Source organism: Choloepus didactylus, chromosome 1 (genome assembly GCF_015220235.1).
Source record: "Choloepus didactylus isolate mChoDid1 chromosome 1, mChoDid1.pri, whole genome shotgun sequence".
NCBI classification, from domain to species: Eukaryota; Metazoa; Chordata; class Mammalia; order Pilosa; family Megalonychidae; genus Choloepus; species Choloepus didactylus.
In genome coordinates this window covers 211,016,212-211,042,560 of record NC_051307.1, presented here as the reverse complement: position 1 = coordinate 211,042,560, position 26,349 = coordinate 211,016,212, and the positions used below count along the sequence as shown (strand labels likewise).

Sequence of the window (26,349 nt, the reverse complement as noted above, 5' to 3'; positions counted from 1 at the left end):
AACAATGAAGTACTGATACATGTGACAACATGGATGAAACTTGAATACATCATGTTGAGTTAAATAGGCCAGATGCAAAAAACAAATATTTTATGATTTCACTGATATGAAATCATTAGAATAAGCAAACAGGTTTAGAATCTAGAATATAGGTTACCTGGGAATGGGGTGGGGATAGGGAATAGAGAGTTAAGACTTAAATTGTGCAGTGTTCTTATTTGGAATGATAGAAATATTTTGGTGGTGAATTGTAGTGATTGTAGCAGAACATAATGAACATAATTAACAGCACTTAAATATACATCTGTGGTTAAAGTGGAAATGTTAAGTTATTTGATAATAGAATAAATTAAAAAAATCATGAAACTGCACTACTGAATCAGTGACTATAAATTATGGACTATAATTAATAGTACAATTATAAAAATGTGCTTTCATCAATTATAAAAATGTACCACATAATGCAAGATGTTAATAATAGGGTAGTATGTGAGAATCCTGTGTTTTATGCATGATTGTTGTGTAAATGCACAATTTTTGTAATAAAATTTTTTTAAAAAGAATTCACTACAAAGTCCTATATGATCTTACTTCTTCTTACCTCTCCAATTTCCTCTTCTGCATTATCCCTTGTATTCATATTGGCTTTTTTTTGGCCATTCCTAGAATATGCAAAGCTTATTGCTACCTCAGGGCCTTTCCCCTTGCAGTTTTTCTTCCCAGAATGCTCTTTTCGTGATATTTGCATGACTCACTGTTTTCTTCTCTCACCTTAAATATCACCTCCCTAGAAGAGGCCTTCTCTGGCCAGTTAAAAAAATAGTAGCCCCTCTCCCATGCTCCATTATTCTTTATCCCTTTACCTTTATTTTCTTTGTAGCAGTTTTTACTACCTAACATTGTGTTATATATATATGTGTGTGTTTTTTTTTTTCCCTATCCTGAACTTGAATGTTAAGCTTTGGACTTGTTTACTACCATATCTCCAATGCTTAAAACTTTACCTATAAGTTGTAGGTATCCAATTATTTATTAAATGGTTGAATGACTAAGTGTAATAGTCCATGTAATATAGATGAATACTGCATGCTCCAAAATTTATTTTTAAAATTCACTTACCTCTTTTTGTTTTTGCACCCAATTTTCCTGATTTTTCTAGTAATAATAGTGTGACAGTACAGATAGTACAAGATACAGGAAAAAACTCTATGAAATGTACCTTTAGTTGAATAATGGCTATTAGTTACCTAGTTCATACATACATACAGAGGATATCCCAAGAGAATGTTAGGCTTTTAAAAAATGTGTGTAAGGGTTTGATTCTTTCACCTACTGTAGAACAATTTTTCACAAAAGACACTAATAATAATAATTCAAATAATGATTATAGTTACCAATAAATAGGAATATACTCTGTGCTAGGCCCTTTACATTCATTATTACATTACAACAATCCCACAAGATGAATGTTAATAACTTGATTTTACAGATGAGAAAACTGAACCTGAGTTCACAAAGCTAGCAGCAGCTGAAGTGCGATTAAGATTTCTGGCTGCCTAATCCAAAGTGTGCTCTATGTCATACTGGCTATTAAGAGGGTGAAAGAGATCAATAGAAAAATATTTAAATATGCCACAATTTCATGTGAAAATATTACTTTAATTTTATGTATTTTATAGATGTATGATGGATTATATTTGATAAGTTGAGCTTAAATATTTTAAGATATTTTAAAATTATGTTCAGGATATCACAATTCCCATTTGATAATAATCATAACACATTTATTGAGTATGAGATAACATTAATTACCATAACTATCATAAAGCAGAGTATTATGTCAGTATTTGCAGTGAATTTGAAGCAATTAAAGACCACGCATTAAAAGTTCCTGAGACGACAGAAGAGATGATGGAGCTGATGGGTTATGTAGAAAACGCCCGAACTGTAGGAATTCATGAATTGATTTTAAGGATCAAGGTAAGAGTCTTTTAATTTCTATATATTTTTAAATAATTTTAAAATTATGAAATGCTGCATTTATATAGAAAATTTCTAAAACATATAGATAAGTAGTTATAAAGCAAGGATCTATGTTGCCACCACCCAGGTCAAGAAATAGGATATTTGCTAGCACCTCAGAAGCCCTCTGCATATACTTTTTGATCACACTCCCTCACCCCTGCCCTCCCCTAGAGGTTCTCACTTGATTTTTACAGTAATCATATCTTGGTTTTCCTTTAGATTCACCAACTATGTGTACATCCTTAAACAACATATCTTAAAAATGTTTTTTCTTTTAGAGTTTCTACATTTAATGATATACTTATGCCTTCCCCAGCACAAGATTATATACATATTCACCTGTATTTTATTCTTTGTTTAAAAAACTTTTAACAATGTGAAATATGGTACACATATGGAAAATTGCATAAGACATAATTGTATAAATTAAAAAGTTATAAAGTGAATACCTAGTAATTACCATCCAGGGAAAGAAATAGAACCATACCAACACCCTAGAAGCCCTTCACAATCCCCTGCCCTTTTCTAGATTTGAGCACTATTCTGACTTTTTAATAATGTCTTAGTTTCTTAGCTGCAGAGACAAATCCATACAATGAGTTGGTTTAACAACAGGAAATTACTGGCTCATGTTTTCTAATGCTAGAAGGCCTGGCTCTTCCCGGAGTTGGTGTTATTTTAGCTGGCCTGCAATCTTTGAAATTCCCTGGCTTTTCTGTCACATGGCAATGCACGTGGTGGCCCCTTCTCCTTTCTCTTTCAGTTTCTGTTGCTTCCAGATCCTGCCTGCATCATGTGGCTTCTTTTTCTGTGTCCAATGTCCTTTGCTTACAGAGACTTCAGCCATACTGGATCAAGGCCCACCTTCATTCAGTTTGGGTGCACCTTAACAAATAACACTTCAAAAGTCCTATTTACAAATGGGTTCACACCCCCAGGACCAAGAGTTGGGACCTGAATATGCCTTTTGTGGGTGACCTGATTCAGTCCCCAACAAGTAATCACTCTCTTGCTCCTCTTTATGGTTTTAGTATCTAAAATTGCATTCTTAAGTAATAGTTTATTTTTGTCTGATTTTGAGTTTTACATAAATGGAATCGTATTGTTAATATTCTTTTGTGTCTTATCAGCATTATGTGAGTAATATTGCTGTTCAATAACTGTAGCTTATTTTCATTGCTGCCTAGTATTCCATTGTATACAATGGTTTATTTTTTTTATTTTACTGTTGATAGGTATTTAGGTTGTTTCTACTTTTGATATTAAGAGTAATGCTGCTGGGAGAAATCCTGGTGCATATATTCATGTGTTTCTCCCAGGTGTTATGGGATAGGTTTCTCTTCACCTTTACTAGCTAAGGCAAAACTCTTTTCCAAAGTGGTTCCAATTTTATGCTCCTATCAACAGTGTGCAACAGTTCCTGTTATTTTATATTTTTACTCTTACTTGGTATTGTCAGATATTATAAGTTTTGCCAGTATGCTGGGTGGTGGCACATTGTATTTTTAATTTGGATTTCTCTGAATACAAATGAGTTTGAACTGTTTATATGTGCTTATCGGCCATTGGGAGTTCCTCTTTTGTGAAATGCTGGTACATGTCTTTTGCCCATTTTTCTTTTGGATTGTGTGCCTTTTTCTTACTTATTTGTAGTAGCTTTTTTTTGTTTTAATTTTAAACTTTTTATTTTGAAATACTTTCAATCTTACAAAACAGAGAACTCTAACATACATCTATCCTCTCAGATACCCAGATCCACCAGTTTTTAAATTTCCAAATCCTTCTATCCATCAATCCATCTATCTGTTTTCTGAACTTTGAGAAAGATGTTTCTTCCAGTTCTTGCTGTTTGTTCAGTTTTATGTGGGAGGATGGAGCCATGAAGCATCTCACTTTGTCATCTTGATTGGGTGGGACCAGTGGTTTTTAATCTACTATTGATAAGGGTCTTTTGCTTGACTTTGTAATTTGTTTTAACTTTCTGGTGGTGTTTTTGATGAACAGAAGTTCTAAATTATAATGCAATCAAACAGATTACTTTTTTATTTATGGCTAGTGCTTTTTTTTTTTTTTTTTTTAATCATCATTTTATTGAGATATATTCACATACCACGCAGTCATACAAAACAAATCGTACTTTCGATTGTTTACAGTACCATTACATAGTTGTACATTCATCCCCTAAATCAATCCCTGACACCTTCATTAGCACACACACAAAAATAACAAGAATAATAATTAGAGTGAAAAAGAGCAATTGAAGTAAAAAAGAACACTGGGTACCTTTGTCTGTTTGTTTCCTTCCCCTATTTTTCTACTCATCCATCCATAAACTAGACAAAGTGGAGTGTGGTCCTTATGGCTTTCCCAATCCCATTGTCACCCCTCATAAGCTACATTTTTATACAACTGTCTTCAAGATTCATGGGTTCTGGGTTGTAGTTTGACAGTTCCAGGTATCCACCACCAGCTACCCCAATTCTTTAGAACCTAAAAAGGGTTGTCTAAATTGTGCGTAAGAGTGCCCACCAGAGTGACCTCTCGGATCGTTTTGGAATCTCTCTGCCACTAAAGCTTATTTCATTTCCTTTCACATCCCCCTTTTGGTCAAGAAGATGTTCTCCGTCCCACGATGCCGGGTCTACATTCCTCCCCGGGAGTCATATTCCACGTTGCCAGGGAGATTCACTCCCCTGGGTGTCTGATCCCACGTAGGGGGGAGGGCAGTGATTTCACCTTTCAAGTTGGCTTAATGGCTAGTGCTTTTTGTGCCTTGTTTAAGAAATCGTTTCCTACAGAGGATCACTAGTATATTTTCTTATATCCTCTTCTAGAAGCTGCTTAGTTTTGCCTTTCATGTTTAGGTTTTCAAGCCTCCTGGAATTTTACTGTTGTGAATGATGTGAGATAGAGATCCAATTTTATTTTTTTCTATATAGATGTAAAGTTTTGTATTTTAAAAAAGATCATCCCTTTCCTACTGCTTTGCAGTGCCATCTCTATAATTTATCAAGTATCCATATATGTGTTGTCCTTGAAGCATTCTCCTCTGCTCCCTTGGTCTTTTTGTCTAAACTTGTATCAACACCACACTCAATTACAATTGCTTTATAATAAGCGTTGATACCTGGTCAAACATGTTCTCTCATCCTATTCTTCATTAAGTTTCTTGTGTATTCTTGGCCTTCAGCATTTCTGTTTGAATTATGGAGTCAACTTTTCAAAGTTTTGATTGAAATAGCTCTGAATTGATAATAAATATAGAGAGAATTAGCATTTTTACAATATAAATTTTAGAATCAGCTTTTCACATCCTATAACAAACCTTTGGGATTTTGATGGGAATGCATTGAATTGAGTGTGAGGAGAATTGACACATTTACAATATGGAGTCTTCCAATTCATGGTAATCTTTTATTTATTTATCACTTCTTTAACACCTCTTAATGTTTTATAATTCTCTCTCTAGAGACAATCCTTGTTTATGGATTTGAAGACTAAATATTGTTAAGATGTCAGTTCTATCCAAAGTGATTTACTGATTCCACTCAATCCCAATCAAAATTTCCAAAATGCTTTTTGCTAAAACGGAGAAGCCAATCATCAAATTTATATGGAAGGGTAAAGGGCCCCAAAAAGCCAAAAGTATTTTGAAAAATAAGAATAAAGTTGGAGGACTCACACTTACCATCTTACTACTGTCATTACTACTGTGTCATTACACAGTAATCAAAACAGCATGGTACTGGCACAAGTACAGATATACAGGCCAAAGGAATAGAATTGAGAGTCAGAAATAAACCCTCACATTTATGGCTAAATGATTTTTGACAATGGGGCGAAGTCCACTCCATTGGGATGAATAGTCTCTTCAACAAATGGTGCTGGGAAAACTGGATATCCATTTGCAAATGAAAGGAGGACCCCTACCTCATACCTTATACAAAAATCAACTCTAAATGGATCAAAGACCTAAATATAAGAATCAGAACTATCAGCTTCTGAGAAGAAAACTTAGGGAAGTATCTTCAGGACCTTGTGTTTGGCAATGGGTCTTTGGACTTTACACCCAAAGCACATGCAACAACAAAAAAAAGTAGGTAACTGGAATCTCATCAAAATTAAAAACACTTGTTCCACAAATGAATTTTTCATGAAAGTGAAACAGCAACCTACAAAATGGGAGAAAATATTTAGAAATCATATATCTGAGAATGGTTTAATATTCAGAATATATAAAGAAATCTTTCACGTTAACAACAAAAAGCCAAACAAACCAATTTAAAAGTGGGCAAAAGACTTGAATATACATTTTTTCAAAGGAGATGTAAAAATGGCCAAGAAGTACATAAAAAGATGTGCAACATCATTGGCCATCAGAGAAATACAAATCAAATCCACAATGTGATACCATTTCATGCCCACTAGAATGAATACTATTTAAAAAATGTAAAATTGTAAGTGTTGGAGAGGATGTGGAGAAACAGGAACACTCATTCATTGCTTGTGACAATGTAAAATGGTGCAGCCACTGAGGACGACAGTTTGGTGGTTCTTCACAGAGTTAAGTATAGAATTACTATATGACTCAGCAATCCCACTACTAGATACATGCTCAAAAGAATTGAAAACACTTGAACAGACTTGAACAGACGTCTGCACACCGATGTTCACAGCAGCATTATTCACTAATTAGAAGCAACTCAAGGGTCCATCAATTGATGAATGGGATAAACAAAATGTGGTATAGACATACCATGAAATGTTACTCAACAGTAAAAAGGAATGAAGTTCTGATCCATGCAACAAAATGTGTGAACCTTGAAGACGTCATGTTGATTGAGAAGGACATAAACACATATTGTATGATCTCACTGATATGAAATAATTAGAATAAGCAAATTTATAGAGTCAGAATGTAGAATATAGGTTACCAGGGGATGGGGTGGGGACAGGGGACAGGAAGTTAGGGCTTAAAGTGTACATTGTTCTTATTTGGAATGTTGGAAATGTTTTGGTAATGGATGGTAGTGATGGTAGCACAACATTGTGAATGTAATTAACAGCACTGAAATATACATCTGAATGTGGTTAAAAGGGGGAAATGTTAGGTTGTATATATGGTAATAGAACAATTTTTTAAAAAATAATACATGAAACTGCACTCTTCAAACAGTGAACCCTAACTTAAACCATAGACTGTAGTTAATAGTACAGTTATAAAAATGTGCTGTCATCAAGTGTAACCAATGTGCTACATCAATGCAACATGTTAATAATAGGGTGGTATACACGAATCCTGAATTTTATGCATGATTGTTCTATAAGCCCACAAATTCTGTAATAAAAAATATTAAAATTCTTGAACTTGATAAGTTGGTTAGATAAATGAATATCCTATTTCTTTAGAAATGTAACGGAAGTATTAAATGTCCAAGGAGCTCAATGTATACAACCTACTCTCAAATAGAAAGACAGATAAATGAATGGATAGAATGATACAACAAATGAGACAAAAACGTTAAAAGCTGGTGGATATATGTATCTGGGTGGGGGGTGTGTTGGAGTACTCCCTATGGGTTTTATATTATTTTTGCAAACTTCCTGTACATTTGAAATTATTTCAACATAAAAAGTTTTTAAAAATGTCTTGAACTTGATCATTGTACTTAATGTGATTACATAACTGAATATTTTTATTCTTAGGAAATATACATGGAAATATTAAGTAGTGAAGGAGCATGATATGCAACGTACTCTCAAGTGTTTAGAAAAAATATTTATGGAGAGAATAATATAACAAATGTGGCAAAATGCTAAAAGTTGGTAAAACTGAGTATCTGGGTGGGAGCAATATTTATGTATTGTTTTTCCAACATTTTGTAAGGTTGAAATTATTTCAAAATAAAAAATAAAAAATAAAAGACTGCAGAGAAAAAGTTGCACTTTTGATCACTTTTTAAAATATACCAGGTGGACCAAGAGTACCTTTTGGTTATGTCAATTGCAAGTGAAAACTTAAAAGTTATTTATTTCCAGCTTAGAAGTATGCAGTTGTGTGTTATGAAGCCAAATTAATAATTCTACAGCAATTGAAATACCCATGTGATTACAAAATTTCAGTCAGACTGAAATGTAAAAGAATATTGGAATTTGTTGTTGGTTTTTTCCTTTTCATTGTACCTTAGATTTTCTATATGATGTATTATATCTGGAATTTCTTTTGCAGGAATCCAAACGCCGAATGTCTTACTTTCTAGATGTTTTTATGTTTCCTCAAGAAGAGTTAGCTTTGAATGCAACTGTCCTCATGTGGCCTTGGAAAATCAACCCTATCTTTGACGAAAATGATAAAGTAAGTATACTTTTCAGCACGTACTTTTATATTCTGACATTTTAAACTTAGTGTTCACATTTAATTTTCATTCATACTTGCCATCTACCTTTAAAAAGTATTGTCATGTCTCAATGTGAGGTGGTTGTTAGCAATATTTATGAACCTGTGGTGTCAGGCAGTTAGGTTGAACTCACAGGGTCTGGCAAGTAGCAGGGCTGATATTAATGAAGTCAGAACCATTATGTAAATATGTGATAATAATAGTAAGCACTGTGCTAAGTGTTTTCCATATAGTAAAGCATTTAATACCCATGAGGAAAATGAGACTCAGAGAAGTTAGGTGACTTGCTCAATATTGCAGAGATATGAAATAGGAGATTCAGGATTTTATGTCAGACTGAATATAATTCAGATTTTGAAAAAGTCTTAATGCAAGCCAGTTTATCCTAAAGTTGGAGGTGATATAGTACAGTAGTCAAAAGCATGGGTTTCAGTCAGATTAATCTGGATACTAAATCTAGATTTTGACTTTTACTATTTCATGACTAGAGAATGTCTCATGACCTCTATCAACCTCAATTTCTTCGTTTCTAAAATGAGAATAATGATACCTGCAATAATGCCGTTACAGTATTGAATAGTTCTTGACACATAATAGGTGTTCAGTAAATAGTAGCTTTTATTATTACCCAGAATCTCTTATATAATTGTTTGGAAATTCACATTGGAGATTTAGGAAACTTTATCTGAGTGGCTTCTTATTTTTTGCATTTTTATATCAGTCTTTATATACAGTATTTCTGTACTCATCTTTACTTCTCTGATTATATTGCTATCCAAAGCATTCAGATTTCTGTTTTGAAAATCCCTTCGTTTGTAGTAAAATAATTAATGTGATTAAATTGTCTTTTAAAAAGCTCATTGAGAATGCTAAACATAAAAGAGAAAACGATCTAATAGCCAAGAGAGAGAAACTGATTTTGGAAATAGAAAAACAGTCACGCCGCATGGAAGAGTTAAAAGAATTTGCAGAGCTGGAACGCATGCAACAGGTCTGATTAATATGTAAGGTAGTAATTATGGCAGGACCATGGATATAATACAGGACACAGTTACATAACCTTTAAAATATAGAACATATCATAACTATGGCAAACAGGGATCGACCTCTTGGGGTTAACACTGGCACTATGTAAATCTTTTTGTAACTTAGTCTTCTATTTGTAAAGTAGACAAAACTACATTTTGCTCTCTGTTGTAGTAACTTTGTGAAGTTAATATTTCAAGTTGCTATTTAAAGGCAAGGACATATTCTATGCAGTGTCATATAATCTTGTTTTTATAACATTTCTTGAATATTCTCAAGATAGAAATTATTTACTTTCAGTATGTAACAGATGTAAGACAACTGCAAAAACGTATTCAGGAGTCTGAAGAAGCAGTTCAGTTTATTAATAAAGAAGAGGACCTTTTCAAATGGGAATTGACAAAATATCCTGAATTGGATAAATTGAAAGTTAATATTGAACCCTATCAGAAGTTTTTTAATTTTGTTTTGAAGTGGCAACGAACAGAAAAACGGTAATTTACATTTCTGTAATAAAAATTAAGCAAATATTGCAAAAGTATTTGTAAAGTGTAAATTGATTTTATTTTCTTGGCTAAGTGTTTAAAAGTTGGATTTATCCATCCATTTAAAAGGGAACAATTTGTCATATGGGAGAAGCATCAAATGCTGCTAAGGTACCACCTAACTTTAATTTCTAAAATCAGTTAACTTTAAAAATATATATATATATATTTTGTTAGAGAAGTTGTAGGTTTACAAAAAAATCATGCAGAAAATACAGAGTTCCCTCATACCACCTCACACATGCAGTTTCCCTATTATTAACACTTTGCATTAATCTGGTGCCTTTGTGACAAGTGATAAAACAATATTATTATAATTATACTGATAACTGTAGTCCATAGTTTATATTAGTATTCAGTTTGCACTGTACAGTTCTATGGTCTTTTTAAAAAAGTTTATTCTAGTAACCTATATACAACCTAAAATTTCCACTTTTAACCATATTCAAATATGTAATTCAGTAGCATGGATAATTACATTCACAATGTTGTGCAAGTATCACCAACATCTATTACCAAAACTTTTCCATTACCCCAACCAGAAAATCTGTACCAATTGAATATTAATTCCCTATTTCCTACCCACCCCCAGTCCCTGGTTACCCATATTGTAGTTTCTGATTCTATGAATTGGCTTATTTTAATTATTTCATATCAATGAGATCATACAATATTTGTCTTTTGTGTCTGGCTTCTTTCACTAAACATGATGTCTTCAAGGTTGATCCATGTTGTCGCATGTATCAGGACTTCATTCCTTTTTACGGCTGAATAATATTCCATTGTGTGTCCGTTAGGATTTTTGCATCTATATTTATGGGTGAATATACCACATTTTGTTTATCCATTCATCTGTTGATGGACACTTGGGCTGTTGTATTTTTTGGCAAATGTGAGTAATATAGCTATGAACATTGTTTTGAAAATATCAATTCGAGTCCTTGCTTTCAAATCTGTTAGGTATAGAAGTAGGATTGCTGGGTTATATGGTAGTTCTTTAACTTTCTGAGGAACTGAAAAACTGTTTTCCACAACAGCTGAACCATTTAACAATCCCACAAACAATAAACTAGTGTTCCTACTCCCCATGTACTTGCCAACGCTTGTTATTTACTGTTATTTTTTAAAAGACAATTTTATTCTCACAATACAATTCACCTAATGTGTACAATCAATGACTGTCAGTATAGTCACAGAGTTGTGCTTTCTTCACCACAATTAATTTTAGAACATTTCATTGCTCCAAAAAGAAAAACCCCATATCCCTTATACCTCCCTATTATTGAAACTTAGCGTTGGTGTAGTACCTTTGTTACAATAGATGGAAGAATATTATAATATTAATGTTAGTTATAATCCATAGTTTTCATTCAGTATATATTTTCCCATATACCACCCTATTATTAACACCTTGTAATCGTGGCATACATTTGTTCTAGTTCATGAAAGAACATTCTTATATTTGTAGTATTAACACCTTCATCATCCACAAGAGGATTCACTATGTTATACATCCCATGTTTCATCCTCTAGCTTTCCTTCTGGTGACATACACAACCCTAAACTTCCACTTTCAAATACAATCACACACATGATTCAGCACTGTTTATTACACTCACAATAATGTGCTACCATCACTTCTATCCATTTCCAAACACTTACAGTAAACCTAATTAGAAATTCTCTATAAATTAAGCATCAGCTCCCCATTTTCTACCCCCATTGTATCTCCTGGTAACCTATATTCTAGTTTCTAACTATATGAGTTTGCTTATTATAATTAGTTCATATCAGTGAGATCATACAGTATTTGTCCTTTGCTGTCTGGCTTATTTCACTCAACATAATGTCCTCAAGGTTCATCTATGTGACCACATGCTTCAGGACTTCATTCCTTCTTACTTCTGAATAAGTTTTCATTGTAAGTATATATCACATTTTGTTTTTTCATTCATTGGTCGATAGATACTTGGGTTGTTTCTATCTTTTGGCAATTATGAATAATGCCGCTGTGAACATCGATGTGCCAATGTCAGTTCACGTCCCTGCTTTCAATTCTTCTGGGTATATACCTAGTAGTGGAATTGCTGGATCATATGGCAGTTCTATACTTAGCTTCCTGAGGAACCACCAACCTGTCTTCCGCAGCTGTTGGAATTCTACATTCCCACCAGCAGTGAATGAGTGTTCCTATTTCTTTAAATCCTCTCCAACACTTGTAGTTTTCTGTTTGTTTTAGTGGCCATTCTAGTAGTGTGAATGATAGCTCATTGTGGTTGTGATTTGCATTTCCCTAATAGGTAGTGATGTTGAGCATCTTTTCATGTGCTTTTTAGACATTTCTATTTCCTCTTTGGAAAAATGTCTATTCAAGACTTTTGCCCGTTTTTAAATTGGGTTGTTTGTCTTTTTATTGTTGAGTTGTAGGATTTCTTTATATATTCTGTATATTAAACCCTTATCTGATATGTGATTTCCAAATATTTTCTACCTTTGAGTAGGCTGCCTTTTCACCTTTTTGACAAAATCCTTTGAAGCACAAAAGTCTTCAATTTTGTGGAGGTGCCATTTATCTATATTTTCTTTCATTGCTTGTGCTTTGGATATAAAGTCTAAGAAACCACAGCTTACCACAAGATCTTGAAGATGCTTCCCTACATTTTATTCCAGGAGTTTTATGGTCCTGGCTCTTGTATTTGGGTCTTTCTTCCATTTTGAGTTAATTTTTGTATGAAGTGTGAGATTTGTAGATTTTTGGGGACTTTCTATGTATAGCAGCATGTCATCTGCAAATAGTGAATGTTTTATTTCTTCCTTTCCAATTAGATGCCTTTTTTTTTTTTCCTTGCCTAACTGCTCTGATTAGAACTTCCAGTACAATGTTGAATAACAGTGGTGACAATGGGCATCCTTGTCTTGTTCCCTATCTTAGAAGGAAAGCTTGCAGTCTTTCACCATTGAGTACAATGTTAGTTGTGGGGTTCTCATATATGCCCTTTATCATGTTGATGTAGTAACCTTCTATTCCTATCTTTTGAAGTGTTTTTATCATGAAGGGGTGCTGAATTTTGTCAAATGCCTTTTCTGTGTCCTTTGAAACAAGTCAGTATTTTATGCAATTAGTTTATTTAACTAATGTTTACACCAAAAATTACAAGTGTGTTGTCAAATCTGCATTTTATTTAGTTACCTTTAGTCGACCATTTATTAATTTGATACATATTTTAGCACATGCAGCATGGCTGACAGTTTTGGCTTGTTTCTCAACCATCAGCTTTTCCTGTGTGACTGAGAAAGTGTTTACTGTTCTTGCTCTCTGTTATTTCTGTTATAAAATGAGGGTCCCAGCCTAAAATATCTCTAAATCCCCTTCAAACTCACAAACTCTCTGAGTTTAGTGCTAATTTTCCTTTCATTTCAGGTGGATGGATGGAGGTTTTTTGGACCTCAATGGGGAAGGCATGGAAGCTGATGTAGATGAGTTTTCCCGAGAAATTTTTAAGACACTAAAATTTTTCCAAATGAAGGAAAAGAAAGAATTACAAGAAAGAAGAAAATTGGCAAAAAGACGATCTCTGGAAGAAGAGAAACTTGAAAAAGAACCCAAAGAGAATCCTACTATTACTATGTGTTGTGCAGTAATGGAGCAGATAAAAGTATTTAAGGTATGAAAATATTTAAAGGCATTTGAATATTATTGATATCCTTTCAACTTTCTATTGTCTACTATATCAAATATAAAATCCATCTTCTGGTCTTGCACTTTCTTTATAACAGTAGTCTAATTGTCTATAAAATGGGTTTGGTGAGCATCTAGTTAGTCTCATCTTCAGTGGGCATCAACTGAAGATGAGCCAATCCCAATATACCATATCTCCAGTCATTGTCTTTGGCTTAAGGAGAGGCATGTGACCCAAACTGGGCCAGAGTTCTCCCTGAAATTTTTGAGCTTGAGCTAGGAAAGGAAGCCTCTTTTTTCTCTATTCACAAGGTGTAATGATAATGTTGAGAGCTACCTATGGTCACAGGGTAGGTGGTTTTAAAGACTGACATTGATACTTAAAAGAGGAAATAAAGGAAGGAGCCATGATTGTGCTCACTTCTCTGAGTCTCAGGATTGTAGAGGCATTTATATCTCTTCCCTGTTTCACTTTGCACATGCAAGGTAATAGAGTGCCTTCTTCCCCACCAACCCCCCACCCCCCAACTTTATTGATTTATTTATTTTCAGGTTGCCCAGTCTGTATCAGGTCTCTATCTGTATCAGGTCTCTGTCAGTTGTAATCAAAGGAGTGCAGCCTAATAAAGATATTGAGGGAAAAACAATCAGAAAAAAATGAGATTCTTAAAAGCTTTCCTATCCTTCAGCTTCTTCATCAGGCTCTTTCTCACTCCCAGCCTTCTTTTCCAGGCATTGGCACTGTGAAAAACTGAGGGATCAGCTTTGGGTGGAAGTGCTGACGGCAAAGAGAGAGGACTTTTTTCTCAGCTTTTGAATCAGATATTTTTGCATCTTTGACATTTTGGTATTCAATTCCCACATCTTTAAACCCTTATATTAAAGCACTGCTATCAAGGACGGTTTATGGGAAAGGCTGGTTGGGTGGAGGATAGAAGCCATATTTGGGTGGATCAAGGGGAAGACATACCATCTCATTTGGCAATGGTGGGGCAAAGGGCTCCTCAGGTCCACAGAAGGCAGTAGAAGATTGCTCAGACCTGTTATGGCATATTGCACAGCTCACTGAATATAACACAAAATAAGCATTTGAAAAACACGAAGCCTTCACCATTGTTTATGATTTACTATAATAAAATTAAATGAGCATAATGATACAGCCTACCATTAATCCAGAAAAATTAAAACTTTGAAATGAGATCATAAGTATTTTTTTTCCAGGATGGATACATTTTTAAAAATTTGTCATCTGCAAAACACTTAGAAAGAGTAGGATTTTGAGTTCATAGAAGTCATTGACCCATAGACTCTGTCTGAGTCGTAAGAATTATCTGGGAAAGACCAGGTAGAGCTAATTGCATATAAGCAAATAAACTAAGTAAGCTAAGTAAGACCACTTAGCCTATGCTAAAGGCAGCAGAACAAGATGGCAGTTAGTTTGTGAATTCCTTGTACTCATTCTCACATCACCATTCTTCACTTGGTACCAGTGTACCTTGGACAAGATATTTAGCCTCTCTGCCTCCATCACCTCATTTATAAAGAGAGGATAATAACAATTTTTTGTGACAGTTCAATAATGTATCTAGCTTCCCAAGGATGCAGTGGCAGTGGTTCTAGCAGCAGTGGCAAACATCCACTATCAGCATGCCCAGAGAGCAAACTGTCATGTTTGTGCCCTGTAGTGGCACAGACCAGTTCTGTGATGAGATTTTTTTTTTTTTTAATCATCATTTTATTGAGATATATTCACATACCACGCAGTCATACAAAACAAATTGTACTTTCAATTGTTTACAGTACCATTACATAGTTGTACATTCATCACCTAAATCAATCCCTGACACCTTCATTAGCACACACACAAAAATAACAAGAATAATAATTAGAGTGAAAAAGAGCAATTGAAGTAAAAAAGAACACTAGGTACCTTTGTCTGTTTGTTTGCTTCCCCTACTTTTCTACACATCCATCCATAAACTAGACAAAGTGGAGTTTGGTCCTTATGGCATTCCCAATCCCACTGTCACCCCTCATAAGCTACATTTTTATACAACTGTCTTCGAGATTCATGGGTTCTGGGTTGTAGTTTAATAGTTTCAGGTATCCACCACCAGCTACCCCAATTCTTTAGAACCTAAAAAAGGTTGTCTAAAGTGTGCGTAAGAGTGCCCACCAGAGTGATCTCTCGGCTCGTTTTGGAATCTCTCTGCCACTGAAGCTTATTTCATTTCCTTTCACATCCCCCTTTTGGTCAAGAAGATGTTCTCCATCCCACGATGCCGGGTCTACATTCCTCCCCGGGAGTCATATTCCACGTTGCCAGGGAGATTCACTTCCCTGGGTGTCTGATCCCACCTAGGGGGGAGGGCAGTGATTTCACCTTTCAAGTTGGCTTAGCCAGAGAGAGAGGGCCACATCTGAGCAACAAAGAGGCATTCAGGAGGAGACTCTTAGGCACAAATACAGGGAGGCCTAGCCTCTCCTTTGCAGCAACCGTCTTCCCAAGGGTAAAACTTATGGTAGAGGGCTCAACCCATCAAACCACCAGTCCCCTATGTCTGTGGTCATGTTAGCAACCATGGAGGTGGGGTAGGCGAATACCCCTGCATTCTCCACAGGCTCCTCAAGGGGGCACTACATCTTTTTTTTTTTTTTTCCTTGTTTGTCTTTTTTCTTTTTTCTTTTTTTTTTTTAACTTTCCCTTCTTTTTTCAAATCAACTGTATGAAAAAAAAAGTTAAAAAGAAAACAAACATACAATAAAAGAACATTTCAAAGAGACCATAGCAAGGGAGTAAGAAAAAGACAACTAACCTAAGATAACTGCTTAACTTCCAACATGTTCCTACTTTACCCCAAGAAAGTTACATAATATAGCAACATTTCAGTGAACTTGTTCCTACTACATCCATCAGAAATTAACAGACCATAGTCATTTCTGGGCATCCCCAGAACGTTAAATAGCTTATCTGTTCTTCTTGGATTATTGTTCCCCCTTCCTTAATTGCTCTCTACTGCTAGTTCCCCTACATTCTACATTATAAACCATTTGTTTTACATTTTTCAAAGTTCACATTAGTGGTAGCATATAATATTTCTCTTTTTGTGCCTGGCTTATTTCGCTCAGCATTATGTCTTCAAGGTTCATCCATGTTGTCATATGTTTCACCAGATCGTTCCTTCTTACTGCCGCGTAGTATTCCATCGTGTGTATATACCACATTTTATTTATCCACTCATCTGTTGAAGGACATTTGGGTTGTTTCCATCTCTTGGCAATTGTGAATAATGCTGCTATGAACATTGGCGTGCAGATATCTGTTCGTGTCACTGCTTTCCGATCTTCCGGGTATATACCGAGAAGTGCACTCGCTGGATCGAATGGTAGCTCTATATCTAGTTTTCTAAGGAACTGCCAGACTGACTTCCAGAGTGGCTGGATCATTATACAGTCCCACCAACAATGAATAAGAGTTCCAATTTCTCCACATCCCCTCCAGCATTTGTAGTTTCTTGTTTGTTTAATGGCAGCCATTCTAACCGGTGTTAGATGGTATCTCATTGTGGTCTTAATTTGCATCTCTCTAATAGCTAGTGAAGCTGAACATTTTTTCATGTGTTTCTTGGCCATTTGTGTTTCCTCTTCAGAGAACTGTCTTTTCATATCTTTTGCCCATTTTATAATTGGGCTGTCTGTACTATTGTCATTGAGTTGTAGGATTTCTTTGTATATGCAAGATATCAGTCTTTTGTCAGATACATGGTTTCCAAAAATTTTTTCCCATTGAGTTGGCTGCCTCTTTACCTTTTTGAGAAATTCCTTTGAGGTGCAGAAACTTCTAAGCTTGAGGAGTTCCCATTTATCTATTTTCTCTTTTGTTGCTTGTGCTTTGGGTGTAAAGTCTAGGAAGTGGCCTCCTAATACAAGGTCTTGAAGATGTTTTCCTACATTATCTTCTAGGAGTTTTATGGTACTTTCTTTTATATTGAGATCTTTGGTCCATTTTGAGTTAATTTTTGTGTAGGGGGTGAGGTAGGGGTCCTCTTTCATTCTTTTGGATATGGATATCCAACTCTCCCAGCCCCATTTGTTGAAAAGACCATTATGGCTCAGTTCGGTGACTTTGGGGGCCTTATCAAAGATCAGTTGGCCATAGATCTGAGGGTCTATCTCTGAATTCTCAATTCGATTCCATTGATCTATATGTCTATCTTTGTGCCAGTACCATGCTGTTTTGGCAACTGTGGCTTTATAATAAGCTTCAAAGTCAGGGAGTGTAAGTCCTCCCACTTCGTTTTTCTTTTTTAGAGTGTCTTTAGCAATTCGAGGCATCTTCCCTTTCCAAATAAATTTGATAACTAGCTTTTCCAAGTCTGCAAAGTATGTTGTTGGAATTTTGATTGGGATTGCATTGAATCTGTAGATGAGTTTGGGTAGAATTGACATCTTAATGACATTTAGCCTTCCTATCCATGAACATGGAATATTTTTCCATCTTTTAAGGTCCCCTTCTATTTCTTTTAGTAGAGTTATGTAGTTTTCTTTGTATAGGTCTTTTACATCTTTGGTTAAGTTGATTCCTAGGTACTTGATTTTTTTAGTTGCTATTGAAAATGGTATCTTTTTCTTGAGTGTCTCTTCAGTTTGTTCATTTCTAGCATATAGAAACATTACTGACTTATGTGCATTAATCTTGTATCCCGCTACTTTGCTAAATTTGTTTATTAGCTCTAGTAGGTGTATCGTTGATTTCTCAGGGTTTTCTAGATATAAGATCATATCATCTGCAAACAATGACAGTTTTACTTCTTCTTTTCCAATTTGGATGCCTTTTATTTCTTTGTCTTGCCGGATTGCCCTGGCTAGCACTTCCAGCACAATGTTGAATAACAGTGGTGACAGCGGGCATCCTTGTCTTGTTCCTGATCTTAGAGGGAAGGCTTTCAGTCTCTCACCATTGAGTACTATGCTGGCTGTGGGTTTTTCATATATGCTCTTTATCATGTTGAGGAAGTTTCCTTCAATTCCTACCTTTTGAAGTGTTTTTATCAAAAAGGGATGTTGGATTTTGTCAAATGCTTTTTCAGCATCTATTGAGATGATCAATTGATTTTTCCCTTTCGAGTTTTTAATGTGTTGTAATACATTGATTGTTTTTCTTATGTTGAACCATCCTTGCATGCCTGGAATGAACCCCACTTGGTCATGGTGTATGATTTTTTTAATGTGTCTTTGGATTCGATTTGCAAGTATTTTGTTGAGGATTTTTGCATCTATATTCATTAGGGAGATTGGCCGGTAGTTTTCCTTTTTTGTAGCATCTTTGCCTGGTTTTGGTATTAGATTGATGTTAGCTTCATAAAATGAGTTAGGTAGTGTTCCATTTATTTCAATGTTTTGAAAGAGTTTGAGTAAGATTGGTGTCAGTTCTTTCTGGAAAGTTTGGTAGAATTCCCCTGTGAAGCCATCTGGCCCTGGGCATTTATTTGTGGGAAGATTTTTGATGACTGATTGGATGTCTTTGCTTGTGATGGGTTGGTTGAGGTCTTCTATTTCTTCTCTGGTCAGTCTAGGTTGTTCATATGTTTCCAGGAAATTGTCCATTTCTTCTACGTTATCCAGTTTGTTGCCATACAGTTGTTCATAATATCCTCTTATAATTTTTTTAATTTCTTCAGGATCTGCAGTTATGTCACCTTTTTCATTCATTATTTTGTTTATATGGGTCTTCTCTCTTTTTGATTTTGTCAGTCTAGCTAGGGGCTTGTCAATCTTGTTGATCTTCTCAAAGAACCAACTTTTGGTGATATTTATCCTTTCTATTGTTTTTTTGTTCTCTATGTCATTTATTTCTGCTTTAATCCTTGTTATTTCTTTTCTTGTACTTGGTTTAGGATTGGTTTGCTGTTCATTTTCTAGCTTCTTCAGTTGATCCATTAGTTCTTTGATTTTGGCTCTTTCTTCCTTTTTAATATATGCGTTTAGTGCTATAAATTTCCCCCTTAGCACTGCTTTTGCTGCATCCCATAGGTTTTGGTATGTTGTGTTCTCATTTTCATTCGTCTCTATATATTTAGCAATTTCTCTTGCTATTTCTTCTTTAACCCACTGATTGTTTAGGAGTGTGTTGTTTAACCTCCAGGTATTTGTGAATTTTCTAAGTCTCTGATGGTTATTGACTTCTAATTGTATTCCATTGTGGTCAGAGAATGTGCTTTGAATAATTTCAATCTTTTTAAATTTATTGAGGCTTGTTTTATGTCCCAGCATATGATCTATTCTGGAGAAAGTTCCGTGAGCACTAGAAAAGTATGTGTATCCTGGTGATTTGGGATGTAATGTCCTGTAGATGTCTGTTAAATCTAATTCATTTATCAGATTGTTTAGGTTTTCAATTTCCTTATTGGTCTTCTGTCTGGTTGATCTATCTATAGGAGAGAGTGATGTGTTGAAGTCTCCCACAATTATTGTGGAAACATCAATTGCTTCCTTTAGTTTTGCCAATGTTTCTCTCATGTATTTTGTGGCACCTTGACTGGGTGCATAGACATTTACGATTGTTATTTCTTCTTGCTGAATTGCCCCTTTTATTAGTATGTAGTGGCCTTCTTTGTCTCTCAAAACATCCCTGCATTTGAAGTCTATTTTATCTGAGATTAATATTGCTACACCTGCTTTCTTTTGGCTGTAGCTTGCATGAAATATTTTTTTCCATCCTTTCACTTTCAGTTTCTTTGTGTCCCTGTGTCTAAGATGAGTCTCTTGTATGCAACATATTGATGGTTCATTTTTTTTGATCCATTCTGCGAATCTATATCTTTTAATTGGGGAGTTTAATCCATTTACATTCAACGTTAAAACCGTGAAGGCATTTCTTGAATCGGCCATCTTATCCTTTGGATTATGTTTGCCATATTTTTCCCTCTCTCTATTAATATCCTTTATTGTACCCATACCGAATCTCTTTAGTACTGAACCTTTCTCCAAGTCTCTCTGTCCTGTCTTTGTTTCTCTGTCTGTAGGGCTCCCTTTAGTATCTCCAGTAGGGCAGGTCTCTTGTTAGCAAATTCTCTCAGCATTTGTTTGTCTGTGAAAAATTTAAGCTCTCCCTCAAATTTGAAGGAGAGCTTTGCTGGATAAAGTATTCTTGGCTGGAAATTCCTCTCACTCAGAATTTTAAATATATCGTGCCACTGCCTTCTTGCCTCCATGGTGGCTGCTGAGTAGTCACTACTTAGTCTTATGCTGTTTCCTTTGTATGTGGTGAATTGCTTTTCTCTTGCTGCTTTCAGAACTTGCTCCTTCTCTTCTATGTTTGACAGTGTGATCAGTATATGTCTCGGAGTGGGTTTTTTTGGATTTATTCTATTTGGAGTTCGCTGAGCATTTATGATTTGTGTATTTATGTTGTTTAGAAGATTTGGGAAGTTTTCCCCAACAATTTCTTTGAATACTCTTCCTAGACCTTTACCCTTTTCTTCCCCTTCTGGGACACCAATGAGTCTTATATTCGGACGTTTCATATTATCTATCATTTCCCTGAGGTCCATTTCGAGTTTTTCAATTTTTTTCCCCATTCTTTCTTTTATGCTTTCATTTTCCATTCTGTCATCTTCCAGGTCACTGATTCGTTGTTCAACTTCCTCTAGTCTTGTACTATGAGTGTCCAGAATCTTTTTAATTTGGTCAACAGTTTCTTTAATTTCCATAAGATCATCCATTTTTTTATTTAGTCTTGCAATGTCTTCTTTATGCTCTTCTAGGGTCTTCTTGATTTCCTTCATATCCCGTACTATGGTCTCATTGTTCATCTTTAGTTCTTTGAGTAGCTGCTCTAGATGTGTCTCTTCTGGTCTTTTGATTTGGGTGCTTGGGCTTGGGTTATCCATATCGTCTGGTTTTTTCATATGCTTTATAATTTTCTGTTGTTTTTGGCCTCGTGGCATTTGCTGAACTTGATAGGGTTCTTTTAGGGTTTGTAGACCAGTTGAAGTCCTTATCTCTAATTTATCAGATCTACAGCTTTGTGGAGTACACTTTCTCTAACTAACCAGCAGGTGGCGTCCACGAGCCACCTGTTCTCCACTAGTCAGATCTCCCCTGCTTAGCCTTTTTGGTGAGTGGGGGAGTGAGTCTTGTGGGGCCCAATTGGTGTACCAAGCTTGCGTGTGTAGTTGGTGTTGCCTGCCCTGTATGTGGGGCGTGTTTCTGGGCAGTCGGGGAGGGGGGGTGGCCCTAACAATCAAATCTCCCTGATGATCCTAGAGTTTTAAAGCTACTGCAATAGTCTAATCCTTCAGTTCAGTCCTGCCACAGTTTGTCTCTGCTACTGACCCACAAGTCTTTGGTATTGGCGTATGGCTCCTGAGACTTGCAAGTGGGCCCCTCTTCCAGGCTGTGCACCCCGGGTCCTCTGTTGAGGGATGACTGTGCTATGTCACAGGTGAGTGCCGTCCCCCCAGGGCAGTTCTGGGCTGCTGGGCTGTGTAGGGAGGCTCCCAGTCTGCTGAAATGATGGCTGAATGGGGCTTTGTTAATTCACACTGCTCCCCCTTCCCAGCTCTGGGACATTCAGCTGAGGTTGCAGGGAAGGCTAATGTCCACGCCCAGTTTTGTGGTGTGTGCCTGTTATTTGAAGCACTTCCGTCACACTGGGTTGTCTGGGGCAGCTCTGGGCTATGGGGCTGGCGATGGGCAGGAGTGTTTCCTGTCCACCAGGATGGTGGCTGTGAGCGGACACCCCCCTTTTCTTGGGAAGTTGTGTTGTTTAGTGAATTTTCTCAGCCACTGGATTATTGCCTTTTGTCTCAGAGCTCTCTTAGTTCTGCTCTTGACTTGACGTGCCCAAATTTCAATTCTTTGAAGCTTTCTGTATTGAGCTTCTTAGAGTAATTGTTTTAGAAAAAGCAAAAAGGATTTAAAAAAAAAAAAAAAAAAAACGGCCCTCCTCAGAGATCTAATGGGTTATTGAAATGCTAATAGACAAAGCAACCAGGGCCATTAAGGAAAGGTGCACAGGGCAGAGAGATCAGCCTTGCTTCGGGATTTGCATGTGCGCCTCAAGGCCTGATCTCCGCCCTTCCCCTTTCTGTGTTCACCAGAACTCCAAAAATCCTCTGCTTTTATTTTGGAGTTTTTCGTGTTGTTTTTTTTCTATGCCTGTCTCCTCTCTGCTGGGCTGGCTGCTCTCAGAGTCTCTGGTGTCTGGTCTCAGTCTATCTATGGTTGGAGTTTGAATAAGTAGAATGAGTTTCCGATAAGAGCAGCCACTGCAATTCTCCCTTCTCCTTCCTGGAGCTGACAGCCCCTCCTCCCCCGGGACTGAGCCTGGCAGGGAGGGGCGCGGGTCCCCTGGCTGCAAAAACTTACAGATTTCGCTGATCTCAGCAGTTCCACGTTTTCATGAGTGTTGTATGAAGTATGCCCAAAGACAGATTGCTCTGTGGTGTCCAGTCCACGCAGTTCCTGGCTTTTTACCTACTTTCCTGGAGGAATAACTAAAACATACAGCTCACCAGTCTGCCATCTTCAAGAGAGACTTCTGTGATGAGATTTTAAGCATTGTTCCTGGCTGTGTCTGGCCCTCTCAGATTTCATGAGCTGCCTGAATTTTTTTTTTTACATAAATTACCTAAAAAATTATTTTCAATATACAGTACATTAATGAGATCCAAAAAATGTAAAAAGGAAGTTTTCCCAACAGAAAACTTTTCCTTGTGTTTCCCACCTTCGCAACCCAGGTGACCACTGTTACTCTTGCCTGCATGGTTTCTTATGTGAAATTGGCACTCAATCTAACTGGGACTCCCTTGCATGTAACTTGTTGCTTTTCTCTTGCAGCTTTCAGAACTCTCTCTTTGTCCTTTATGTTCAATAGTGTGATTAATATATGATGGGATGTATTTTTTTTATGTTTATACTATTTAGTGTTGTTCTAGTTTGCTAATGCTGCCAGAATGCAAAACACCAGAGATGGATTGGCTTTTATAAAAGGGGAGTTACTTGGTTACACACTTACAGTCTTAAGGCTATAAAGTGTCCAAGGTAACACATCAGCAATCGGGTACCTTCACTGGAGGATGGCCAATGGTGTCCGGAAGGCCATCTGGACACCATTGTTAGCTGGGAAGGCACATGGCTGGCGTCTGCTCCAAAGTTCTGGTTTCAAAATGGCTTTCTCCCAGGACATTCCTCTCTAGGCTGCAGTTCCTCAAAAGTGTCACTCTTAGTTGCACTTGGGATATTTGTCCTCTCTCAGCTTCTTCAGAGCAAAGAGTCTGCTTTCAATTGCTGTCTTCAAAATGTCTCTCATCTGCAGCTCCTGTGCTTTCTTCAAAGTGTCCCTCTTGACTGTGGCTCCTCTTCAAAATGTCACTCTCAGTTGCACTTCAAAATGTCACTCACAGCTGCACTGAGTTCCCTCTGCCTGTCAGCTCATTTATATGGCTCCACTGATCAAGGCCCACCCTATGGGTGGGGCCATGCCTCCATGGAAATATCTCATCAGAGTTACTACCCACAGTTGGGTGGGGTGCATTTCCATGCAAACAACCTAATCCAAATGTTCCAACTTAATCCCCACTAGTATGTCTGCCCCACAAGATTGCATCAAAGAATATGGCTTTTTCTGGGGGACATAATACATTCAAACCAGCACAAGTGTCCTCTGGGCTTCTTGGATGTGCATATTCACATCTTTTGCTAAGTTTGGGAAGTTTCCTATCATTATTTCTTTTAATATCCCTTCTGCCCCCTTCTCTATTTTTTCACATTCTGGGACTCCTATAGTGCATATGTTGGTGTGCTTGATTGTGTCCCAGAGGTGTCTATTTTTGCTTTTTGTATTTCTTTTTCCTTTCTGCTCCTCAGTTGGACTCATTTCAAGTGTCTTGTCTTCAATTTCACTGATTCACCAGCTCCAATCTGTTCTTGAAAACCTCCTGGGAATTTTTCATTTTAATTACTGTGGTCTTCAACTCCAGTAGTTCTGTTTTGTTCCTTTTTAAAATTTCTGTTTGGTTCCTTTTTAAAATTTCTATGTCTTTACTATGACTCTCATATTGCCCATTCATTGTTTTTCTGATATCCTTTAGTTCTTTCTCTTTATTTTCCTTCATCTCCTTGAGCATTTTTAAGATCATTTTTTAAAGGCCTTGTATGGTATGTCCACATTCTTGTCTTCTTTGTTGGTGTTTTCTGGATTTTTATCCTCTTCCTGTTTCTTTGTTTGGTTTATATTCTTGTTGCATACTCTACATTTAAATATTTTAAAGTATTAGCTCTGGTATTTATTTCCTGAGAAGTCTGTTTCCAATTTTTTAAAGCAGCTGATGATAAGACAAATACTCTCTTTATCTTCAGCCCTCCTATCAGGAAGGTCTGCCCAAGGCAAATACAGTGTGCAGGGTTTTCCCTGTCTTTCTGGACTTGGATCTTGTCCTGGGCTTTTGCTTGTTAGTTGTTTTGGAGTTCCCTGTTTACATCAGTTTGGTTGTCTGCTCTGTTTCCCAGGAGACAGAACTCTTACTCCTAGGTGTTTGAAGCCAGGCAGGCCTTTGTCCCAGACTGTCTGCCTCTATGGTTTTTTATACTCCTTTTATTGTCTCAAGCTGCTTTTACCTGGAGGACAAACTTTGGGAGGGGGGCATAATGGAAAAGACTTTCCCAAGTCAGTCTTTCCCAGCCAAAACAGGGTCAGAGACCCATGAAGGGAGCACAGACTAGCTCCAAAGTTCCCTGAGGAGGGTATTAGGAAGGGCACCAAGAGCTTCTCTGACAGTTCCCCGAAGCTGAGCTTTCCTGGCCTGCCCAGCAAATGCAGTCTTTCAGCCAACCGTTCCCTGAAACCCTGTAGAAAGTGCTGCATCTTTAAGTTTCCACTGCCACTGGCACCTGCCCAGGGCAGGTGGAAACAATGGCTGCTGCTGCCCTTTTTGGGAGGGTTGAAACAATAGCTGTGCTCAGAGCTAACACCCCAGCGATCTGAATTCACTAATCAAAAACTACGATCAATAATCAGCTGTGCCCACCCCGTTCTTGGGGAGTAGGATTTTTTTTTTATGTCCCTTTTATGTTCCCTGACTAGCTGCTGGACTCCACAGCAGCCTGCTATGAGAGTAGGGGGATGGGCACTGGTAGCTGCCATGAGGCAAAAGTAATTTACTTTTCTTTACCATAATTTATCAGCCTCTTCCTCCTGCTCTTCCCTGGTGCTGTACAGTGTTTTCTGGCCTCTGGAGTTTCAAAATAGTTGTTTCAGACAGCTCCTACCTGTTTAATAGTTGTTTTGGTAGAAGAACTGAATCCTGGACCTCCCTACTCTACCATCTTCCTGTCATTGGTTTTTTGACTTTGCTTATGGTGGCATTTGTCATGCAGAAGTTTTAAACCTCATATAGCTAATTTATCATTTTGTTTCCTTTATGGCTACTGGTTCCCGATTTATAGTTAGAAAAGCCTTCTTGACTGCAAGGTCATGTTTTCTCCCTATACTTACATAGTTTATTACTTGCTATTTTTTTTTTTTTTTAAGGATTGTTGAGATTATGTTCAGGGAATTCTAGTTTGCTAATGCTGTGGAATGCAAAACACCAGAGATAGACTGGCTTTTATAAAAAGGGGGTTTATTTGGCTATACAGTTACAGTCTTAAGGCCATAAAGTGTCCAAGGTAA

At 36.7% G+C, this 26,349-nt stretch overlaps 1 protein-coding gene across 1 annotated transcript in view; it reads left to right on the top strand.

Annotated features, from left to right (window-relative positions):
- The window catches only part of DNAH12 (dynein axonemal heavy chain 12), a 304,653-nt gene that overhangs the window by 72,818 nt on the left and 205,486 nt on the right, over nucleotides 1-26,349 (top strand). The window contains 5 exon segments of the mRNA XM_037798810.1: nucleotides 1,845-1,980; nucleotides 8,255-8,380; nucleotides 9,280-9,414; nucleotides 9,750-9,943; nucleotides 13,416-13,659. Of these exon segments, the coding sequence (XP_037654738.1) occupies nucleotides 1,845-1,980; nucleotides 8,255-8,380; nucleotides 9,280-9,414; nucleotides 9,750-9,943; nucleotides 13,416-13,659 (835 nt within the window).